Below are 10,258 nucleotides of genomic sequence, written 5' to 3' on the forward strand. Positions count from 1 at the left end.
ATGTGGAGCTGGATGCAGCCTTTCCCTGTGGGATACAAACGGAACGAGTACTTCTTTTCTTTAAACTGAACGTTGATTTTGTAAAATCTCCTGCTGGGAGGTGGGAAGGAATTTTCTAGCTCATGATTGTTGGAAATAATTTTAAACAGCACGTGTGTTTTCCTGGTCTGTTTTCCTTTGTGCACTTCCTTGCTTGGAGACAGCCTAACGTTGGCTTTTATTTACAGTTAGTTCTACTCTTTGGTCGTACGAAGGCTGCAGAGGAAGGTTTGTTTGGTGGAAAGGAGAAGGTGGGCTCTTGGCATTGAAAAGAAAACCCCTGCTGGAAGCACAGCGTTGGCTTTACGTTTGATAAAATCTTGGTTTTACAAAAAGGAAAGTTGGGGCCCACTTTGAGCAGCCCATGCCCCCTTTCAGTTCCCCATTTCAAAGGAAGTAGGGGTTTACACGGATTGCTGTCACATGGTGAATGATGCCTAGGTCTGTTACAGTCACACACCCCACCCACACCACAGTCCCCAGAGGCTTGGCAGGAGACAGGCCTGCAGCGCAGCCTACAACCCCCATCGTGGCCGGGGGGGACGGAGCCACGTAGAGCCTACATCTCCCATGATGCCCTGGGGGGAAGTAGTCACTTAGAGGCTGCATCCCCCATGATGCCCCGGGGAAGGGCCACGTAGAGCCTACATCCCCCATGATGCCCCGGGGGAAGGGCCACGTAGAGCCTACATCCCCCATGATGCCCCGCGGGAAGGGCCACGTAGAGCCTACATCCCCCATGATGCAATTGTGCCAGGACAACTCCGGTGATGCTGCGGACCCAAAATGCCGATTGCTGATTGGCCTGGTGCCCCCGGAAGTGTCTGAGCCTGGTGAGCGGGCTGCGGCGGAGTCTGCGGCGGCGCTCGGCGGGGACCATGGTGGGTCCCGGCAGCCCCTTGGGGGAGGAAATTGGTGTGGGCTGGTTTCCCTTCGGGCGGGCACGGGGGGAAGGACTTGAAGGGGTTAATCCCCCTCGTCAGATGGGAGGGGGGAGGAGGAGCGAAGGGGTTAATCCCCCTCGTCAGATGGGAGGGGGGAGGAGGAGCGAAGGGGTTAATCCCCCTCGTCAGATGGGAGGGGGGAGGAGGAGCGAAGGGGTTAATCCCCCTGGTCAGATGGGAGGGGGGAGGAGGAGCGAAGGGGTTAATCCCCCTCGTCAGATGGGAGGGGGGAGGAGGAGCGAAGGGGTTAATCCCCCTCGTCAGATGGGAGGGGGGAGGAGGAGCGAAGGGGTTAATCCCCCTCGTCAGATGGGAGGGGGGAGGAGGAGCGAAGGGGTTAATCCCCCTGGTCAGATGGGAGGGGGGAGGAGGAGCGAAGGGGTTAATCCCCCTCGTCAGATGGGAGGGGGGAGGAGGAGCGAAGGGGTTAATCCCCCTGGTCAGATGGGGGGGGAGGAGGAGCGAAGGGGTTAATCCCCCTCGTCAGATGGGAGGGGGGAGGAGGAGCGAAGGGGTTAATCCCCCTGGTCAGATGGGAGGGGGGAGGAGGAGCGAAGGGGTTAATCCCCCTCATCAGATGGGAGGGGGGAGGAGGAGCGAAGGGGTTAATCCTTTGGGGCTTTCCCCATTGCTAGGCGGTGCTGTGCTGCTGGAGCTGCAGCACTCATGGGATGATATAAACCCCAGGACCCTGGCGCTGGAGGTCCAGAGGCCCCCCCACGCAGGGTTAGCCTAAGTGTCCAGGCCAGGTTCCAACCCCATTAATGACCTTCTGTTTCCCCACCATGGATCCAATCCCCACCCCACCCCACCCCAGTCACCCAGTTGCTCCTGGTTGAGGGATTCCCCCTTCACTTGTCTTTAAAAGCATAGTTTAGTCATGCAGAATGGTGTCCCTGTTCCACCCCAGACGTGGCTGCCTTTCAGCGATGAAGATCAGCACCTTAGGAGTTTCATAGGTGAACATGGTGGAGCTTGACTCATATGATTATATTGGCCTCACAATGAAGCTGTGTTAATGTTGTGTTGAGGTGAGGAATTTGAGCATTCATGAAATGCAAGGTGTTAAGATTATCAAAATAAATTGAACTCAGGAGTTGATTGGGTAGCCAGGTTGTAATTATGTGAATTAGAATTTGACCAGGATAGGGAAGTTCACATCCCTGGTCTTTCAGAAAGTGATTTGGGCTCATTAATAATCTCATGTGCTCGACCTTGGTTTTCCATATCATTAAAAAAAAAAAAGACACCCCAGTAGCACAGTGCCTCTTAACACCCTTCTGGATCAAAGTCTGCGCTGACTGCAGTGAATCACCACCACCACTTCTGACAGCTTCCTGGGTTTTCCTAGAAGATCTCCCATCTACTTACTGATCTGCTCAGCTTGAGATTTCTAGGATCATAGCACAGGGGACATTGCTGCAGCCTCTGAGTAAGAGTAACTGCTTCAGTTACAAGGGACTGAGTGAACCACAAGTTGATGAGCATCTCACAGAAGCATGATAAGAAACCTGTCACTATTTCAGAGCAAGAGGGGATGGGTTTTATTACTGAGGCATTTATGGCAATATTTTTGCCAAGTATTTTTCCTTTTTTGGCTTTTGTTCCAAAACTACAGTGGTGTATCTTCATGGCCAGGAGCTGCAACCTAGAAGGGATACATATAACTGCATTTTTATTTATTTGTACTACCATCGCAGGTAGGAGTGCTAGTTATTGTAGCCCATAGGATTATTTTGCTAGCTATTATATCCTCCTAATTCAGCCAGCCGTATCAAATAATATGTTTCTCTTTCTGAATTAATCCATTTCATTCTTATATTTTATCAGTATTAATTCCTATGAAATGTGTTTCCTAATAATTATACATAGAATAAGTTTTGCTGAAATGCAAGAAGCCTACCAGCCTGTATCCGGTAAGATCCACTAAATAGCTAAAAGTATAATCAGTTAAGAGTAAGTCATCATAAAAACTGGCAACCTTTGGCACAGATAGGAATGGTCCCTGACCTTTGGGGAACCAAAGGGAGGAACTACTCACAACACTGAATGGATTTATCCGGCGTCTGCAACCGGTTGGTAACCACAGGGTACACCACAAACCTGGAAGTTGCCAAGAGAGCCTAGATTGGCAGTTTTTGGAGTGAGATAATATGTAGAGAGTAAGTGTCATAATCCACTAACCTATAGGATAAGAGTACCCGTAAATTTCTTAGGGTACAGAAATAAGATTTGGGTATAGTAGGTTGGGCCTGAATTGCATAGCATCAGGATCCTATAAAATACCTTGTAAGGATATCATAGGGGGCTTTTAGCTCTTTCCTTTCTTTGTCCTTCTATATTCTGTAGACTATCCTTTTATCAATCTATCAGTCTATGTTCTATCACGCTTTCAGTTCAGCTTGTGTAGTGTAGTATAACTACTCAACATTCCTAACTTTTGGGGAAGCCAGCATCATCGTGTTATTGGACATGCCAGGAGTAAGGCTGGTCCTTCACCTCCTATTATCGGGTCCTCGAGGAAGGGTGTGAGTATGTTAAGTTAAGGTACTTATAATAGGAATGTTACCACCAGGAGTTTTGGAATTCTTTTACTGTTTTGCAGTCTTAAATTTTATAGCATTTATTATTCTTTTGTTAATCTCAATAAAGTTTTTATCAATTTGGTATTGTCCTCAGTGTAAGTGTTTTTGCCAAGCACCCCAAAAGTCCTCTCCTAGTATAGAACTCTCTGAGTTCTTGGACCCCGTAGTCTGAATTGGACAAGAACCTATAAATCTTTTGGTCAGATGCCATCAGTGGCGAGCCATGACAACTAACCCATGAAATTCAGGTCAACGTTACGGACCAGGTCCCCACCATACTAGGGGCTGTAATATACACTTGTACTTTAAATGTCATTGTGCCATTTATACTGACTGTAATTCAGTTGGAGGATCTGAATTGTTTTGACTTTTGACTCTCTTATATTCCAGGCCACAGCAATGGACCAACTGGTTGGATTTGGCTTGGTAGCCTTTAGCCTCCTTCTTTTTGTTTACTACACCATCTGGATTATTATACTGGTATGGATCCCCACACACACTCTGGTTACTCCAGTCTCAATGGCTTCACTGTTGTGTTTGTTTGTTTAGACTTTCTTTAGAGGTGTTACTCTGTTTGTCTAAGTATGTGCAAGCTGAAAAGCAATTACTAAAAACTCCTTCTTGCCCAGTCTGCCATTTAAAACCTTGATCATTTGAACCTTCACCCAAAGGTCAACCACAAAGGATAACTATAGGGTTATCCGTAGCAGTGTGCCTTGTTGGGTAGATGCACTGGTTTGGATAAAGTTCCACACATTTGAACCTTCACCCAAAACTCAACCCCAAAATAGTTCTGGGGTTTTCAAAAAAGGGTTGTTCTCCCATTATTTTTCACTTCCACGCCCCATCTGTTTCCTGGTTCTCATGGGAAGTGGCAGAACTGAAATACGAGAGTCCATTCATGTGGGATCTCCAGCCCAGTACGAAGCAGGACGTATGGGAAATCATATAAGGAAGCTTTTTTTTTTTTTTTTTGAGCTTTCCGGGCCAGTTTTTAGACTCGAGGTTTGTTAAAGCTTTGGATTGGCATCTAAATCCCTGGCAGCTTCCAGTCCAAGATCTGAACATTTTTGGGTTCCCCCTCTGAATTCAAAAGTTTATTGTTTTGCTGTTACAAACCCTGTATTGTTTGTACACTCTCTGAACGTTAGAGTGCTGTATTAGGGGTATAAATATTGGTTAAGAAAGTTAACCGGTTAAACGATTAAAATTATATTGTTTAACCGGTTAACCGTTATCCAAGGTAGCTCCAGTGGGCGTGGTCCAGCCGTGGCTGGGCGCTGGTCGGCCTGGTGCAGGGCCACTGAGGTTAACGGTTAAGGTTAGTTAACTGGTAAGTCTAGTGCTTACTGATTAACCTTTTACATCCCTATGCTGTATAAGGGTTATCTGGTAGCAATGGGTATAGGTGCAAAGTTCTGCAGCATTTAACTAAACCTGCAACACCTCTGTGAAGTGGAGTAAATAGTATTGTGACTTTCCAAGAGAGGGAAGCTGAGACCCTCCTGGGGATAAGTGATTTATTCAGTCCCAGGCAGTGAGGAAATCTGAATTAGAACCCCTGAGTTTTTTGCTCCTATGCTCAAGCCATTAGACAGCAGCACTTTTGACATCCCTGGTGTCACATGCTTACTACAGTACCATGGATATATTCCACTTGTTCAGCTGCCCTTCGCTTATTACATTCTCTGTCTACAGCAGTAGCTAAAGTACCTACTGCACGCTAGTCTAGGTTATTGAACAGGCATGTTATCTCGTTACTTGGGTTTAATTTTCAAGCCGAGGGGTAATTGTGGCTCTTGAGGTTAACTGTCCCAGTGTTGCAACCATAAAGCTCCGGGTGCTGGAGAGTTGTCTTTGTATTGCCCAACTTAGTTGTGCCCTTCACTTTTGTTTCCTGCAGCCCTTCATTGACAGTGATCACGGGATTCATAAGTTCTTCTTGCCCAGGGAGTATTCGGTTACCATTCCTGTGATCGCAGGGCTCCTTCTGGTGCTGTTTGTAGGTGAGTCACATTTCTGTCTTATTCTGATCTCTTTAAAAGTTGGTCACTAATGTTTCATCTGATTGCTGACAGCAGTGAACTGCCAGTATCTAAGGCTCATGTGGTGTGAGCTTCCACACAGCAGTGCCCTGTCTGTGACTCTGCACAGTGGAATTGAATGTGAGCTTCTGCACAGTGGAATTGCCTCTCTCTCCTTCTGTGATGAGGTTCCATTTTTCGTAGCAGCGTGTTTAAAAAGCCACAGCAGCTGGCAGCGGTTATGTTTTACTCAGTCTCTCTCTCTTTCCTGTGTTAGGGGTTTTTGTAATGATTGTGATGTGGAAGAACAGAAAACCTGCAAAGAAATCAGACTGAAGACAGCAGGATGGGAGAGGCAGGCAGAAGGTGCCTGGCCTGGAATGCGTCAACAGGGACAAGACTTCCACGTGCAGAAACAAGAGGACACTCCACTCTAAGACTCTGTCACATGCTTGAATGGACATTGGACTTTGCTGTGCCCTCTTTCCATGACCCCTACCCTGAGACTTGTATCTAGCTATAGTTTACAATTTACTGCCCAAAGGGAAATGAAACTGTCTGACCCACAGGACTCCTCTAGTGAGGGACCAGAACAGCAGCCCTACTGAATCTGTACCTAGGTTGGGATAATCCTGGCATGCTGATGGCTTTGGACTCACACAGTGCAAGGACCGTAATCCTGTACTAAGGTGATGCTGTTCTGGCACCAGGCAGTGCTAGTGAGTGAAAGGCTCAGACTTCAGAGACTTTCCTCCTCTCTGCTGCAGACACCTCCTTTACTTGGTTTGTTTCTTTCATTTTTTAACTGGCTACTTTAGGTTTTTTATAGTGGATCCAGTATGTGAAAAAACAAGATCATGGATAAAAAAGTGCTCCTCTCTAAAGCTCAAAGGGCAGGTAGGGGAGAGATCCCCCTCCCCACTTACCTACTGGAGGAGTGGTGAACCATCAACATCTTGTACAAATAGAGTTACTGCCGAGAGGTCACATTCCACCCCAGTCCACCTGCTCTTATGCACACACAGGCTGTCTGTCCTATCTTAGTCAGGAGAAAGGTGGCCTCTCCACCATGCATGGCATGTTACAGGGAAGCCACAAGCTTTATAGCCTCCTTCCCGGCCCACTGTGCAGAGGAGGTAATGGAGAGGTGAGGTCCTCTGTTGTTGTGCACAAGGTGCATCACTGTTCTCCATGCTGTTCTATTCTCCGCAGGGTGCGTGCATTGAATGGGGATGGAGAAGAAAGTTCTGCTCTGCTGAACAGCAACTGAAGAAGAAGGGGAGAGGGGCTCAGATACTGTCCTGATAAATGTGGTATTAATACTTGTCCAGTGAAGCCACTGGCTCTGCTTTATACTTATGAACAACTTTCTACGTTCATGGTTGGCATAGGCCTGTGAGGGGGAAGAGCATGCAAGCTGCCGGAAGCCGTGCTTTTTCTGAGCCAGGCAGGGCTGAAGCAGCAGGGTGTTTTCAAGCCTTAGCACGCTGACTTGCTTCAAACCCTGCAGGTAGAGTTCTGGCAGCTCTGTTTGAATGTGAAGAACTGGAGTCTCAATAAATATTATGCGGTATCTCTGTCTGTGATCTTCCACTGCCCCAGACGGGTGCAGGGTCGGGGAAGTGGAGCCACCGGATCAATGAATCAGAAAATGCAGCCTGCATGTAACCTTAGGAGCACTGTGCAGCTTCTATGAAAGCCTTGCTGGGATGCGACCGGTTCTTGTTCCTGTCCTCATTCTGCTGTTGAGTCCTGTGTTATACCATGATCTGCTGCATGCTAGAGAGCTGGGAACGTGACATGGAGACCCCTCTGGAGCAGGGTGATCAGGCATGATGCCAAGGGGTGGCATGTTGGGAGTGGAGGATGAGGGTGCAGATTTGTAGTTTCTCTAGAATAAATCATGGGTTGGTCAGTTAAAGTGCAGAGATACAATAACCAAGGCTCGGGTTCAGGGGTTCAGATGCTTCATGGCATCTCTGATTTTCCTGACCAGTCTGCTAACACTCTTGAGATGTCAGCACTGGAATGCTCTCAGAGCTGGGTTCTTGTTCCAGCAGCAGGGGTAAGAACTGCCTGGGGCCATTTCCTCTGCCTCTGAGGGGCCTGTTGACAGGCGCAGATGCTAGGACAACTCCAGGGAGCCTTTCTGCAGCACCTTGCCAGAGCCTGTCAAAGAATTAACCAGCCAAGAAGCAAACTTGGTAACAGCATCTTATGAGACAAATAGTTAAATAATAGAGTGGGGCCCAGGGCACAGAACTCCAAGGAGAACGTCTGCCAGTTGCCAAACCCAAAGGGTTGTGAACCAGCTCACTAACTTGCCTTAGACAGGACTGGTTTGCACATACTGCTGTGACTCCATTGAACTGTGCAAAAGGAGGGGGCTCTGAGGTACTGTGAAAGTCCCCTGTGGTATAACAATGATTTTTAGTGGCTCCGCTTTACCTTCTCCCCGGTGGACAGGGACAGTGCAGAAGGCTGCTATCAGCAAAGACCGGGGCTGCCCACGTGCTCTGCGCTGGAGGCTCTAGAATATTCAGGTTTGATAGAAGATCGCTCCTAGCTTCCCATGTGCGTCAGCCCTTCTGCTCTGGGAAGCCGAGGGGTGGCTCTTTCACCTCTCCTGCGGCCCCACTTGCAGCTGCTGCTCTGGAGCTTTGCCACAGGAGTTGGGCTATAGGGTGAGAACGGCAAGATACCAGCCAGACTTTTCTATTTAGAGCCCTTAGGCAAAGGCACCCTCGCTGCACTGTGTACCCGCTCTGCTGCCAATGCCTTCCCTGCAGTGGGCCAGTCTGCTGGGACTGATATCTTCCCTGGGCAGAATGGGCCCTGTGTCAGAGGTGGTGGGGGTTGGGCTAGTCCTAAATCCCTCCGTTTCCTTTCTATACTACCTATTGCTCCAGCTCTCTTGCTTCCCACTCAAGAGCTCTCCCGGTGCACTTCTCAGTCTGCTTTCTTCAGTGCTTGGAAAGAGGAGAAACGGCAGCAGCTCCCATGAGTATGAGGTTACTCCACCCCTGGATGCTTTCGGGAAAAAAGGAAGCAAAAGCCTCATCTCTTAGCAACTCCAGGCATCTTTCCTAGCCTGCCCGCCCTGGAGCTGCTGCTGCTCCATTTCTTCCCGCCCACCTTCAGGAATCTGCTGCTTCCAGCTTCTACTCCCTGTGTCTTCTAACCCCAGCTACCCTAGGGTGCCGCTGGAATAATCCCCAGGATTCTGCTTGCGTCACTGGAACAAGCCCAGGGACTCACTCTCCCAAGCATTTTCACGGGAGAGGCTCACAGATAAGGGCAAGTATGAACCCAGTGTGGAGTCTGAAATGAGAGTGTGAGTGTGGGTGGCAGTGGCAGGATGGCCTGTCTGTCAAGAGAATGGTTCAGCTGTCCAGTGGGTCTGGTGAGGAGGGGGAGGGACTGCGGGAGGCAGCCTGTCCTGGTGGAGCACAGGGCCCAGAGCCAGAGATGGCCAGCGAGTGGTCCGGTTTAGTGTGAAATGTAGCTGATTCCCCGCTCTTCTCCCAGGAGCCTGCTGCCTTCTGCTCCCCCTCGAATGCTTCTGCCAGGGTCTTCGCAGGTTACTCTGGCACAATGTGTTTAAAAGAGAAACCTCTGTCTCTCGCCAAAAGGGAAGGCAGTTTTTACCTCCTGAGATGTTCTAGAAGCTGCAGGGATGAAGGCTCACCATGGATGAGGTGTCTGCTCTTTCCTCAAGCAGGAAGGAGCCCTGCCATGCTTGGGGCCACCAGCTACCCTGGGCGTTGCAGATGCCTTTGGAGCAAAGCCTGAAACAGCTCACCAGGGCCAGTCAGTTGAGCTTTAGTCATAACAATGTTAACACCCTTATTGCTTTAGAAGAGTGGCAGAAAAAATGAACTCCCATGTCTATTGAGCAAGCCCACTGCGCTCTCTCCCAGCTATATGCTCTCTGTGTGCAGCATGTGTTGAACAGAAGATGAGATTCTGGATTCCTTGTTGCCCGTTGCTTTCTTGCTTACCCTCAGCTTTCTCACCCTTCCTGCTAGGCTCTGGCCCAGCTGTTCAGTTTAATATCATCTTCTGGGACTAAAGGAGGGGTTCTGCAAAACAAACAATCCAAACTTACCAAAGTCTCTTTTTCAGAGTGGGTATCACTGAAATGGTATTACTTTACAGCAAATGAGAAATGATTGCTACTTTGGAAGGATCATTACTGAAGATGGAAGATGGGATGTCAGCACCAAACTAGCAAGAGCGGAAGAGACATTGTGGAGCAATAAACATCTGGTGAGAAGGGACATAAATCTGAAGACTAAATTCCGACTCTTAAAAGCTTACATTTGGTCTGTGTTAAATTACAGCTGTGAAATCCGGACATTCAAACAGTTGATTATAAACTACAATCCTCCAAATAATGGGTCAGAAGAATTCTGAAAATCTCATGGCTAGACCATGTAACCAACAAAAAGGTACTGGAGATGATTGGAACTCAGCAAACCCTAGTTAGAGATTTTACGAAAAGAAAGATTTGATTTGCAGGGCACATTTTATGGGGTTCCGTGGGCGATGCATGTTTACAGGCACTTGAAGGGAAAGTTGATGGCAGAAGAACATGAGACAGAAAAAGAAGATATTGGATGGATAATGTGGTATCCTGGATGGATTAAAAGGACTATTCATCCAT

The 10,258-nt window shown here is 48.2% G+C and overlaps 1 protein-coding gene across 2 annotated transcripts; it reads left to right on the top strand.

The window, feature by feature from the left end:
* Positions 1 to 792: 792 nt before the first annotated feature.
* Positions 793 to 7,165, top strand: DPM2 (dolichyl-phosphate mannosyltransferase subunit 2, regulatory). Of its 2 annotated transcripts, XM_073314143.2 has the most exons (5): positions 793 to 920; positions 1,894 to 2,014; positions 3,959 to 4,048; positions 5,472 to 5,574; positions 5,870 to 7,165. In XM_073314143.2, exons 3-5 carry the CDS (start codon positions 3,968 to 3,970, stop codon positions 5,926 to 5,928), a joined length of 243 nt encoding a protein of 80 aa, XP_073170244.1. In that variant the 5' UTR covers positions 793 to 920; positions 1,894 to 2,014; positions 3,959 to 3,967; the 3' UTR covers positions 5,929 to 7,165. The 2 variants fall into 2 exon arrangements, with proteins under 2 accessions (XP_073170244.1, XP_073170243.1); XM_073314142.2 differs by lacking the exon at positions 1,894 to 2,014 and having other exon boundaries at positions 795 to 920.
* The last annotated feature ends 3,093 nt before the right edge of the window (positions 7,166 to 10,258 follow it).

This window comes from Lepidochelys kempii, chromosome 16 (genome assembly GCF_965140285.1).
Source record: "Lepidochelys kempii isolate rLepKem1 chromosome 16, rLepKem1.hap1, whole genome shotgun sequence".
Lineage (NCBI taxonomy): Eukaryota > Metazoa > Chordata > Testudines > Cheloniidae > Lepidochelys > Lepidochelys kempii.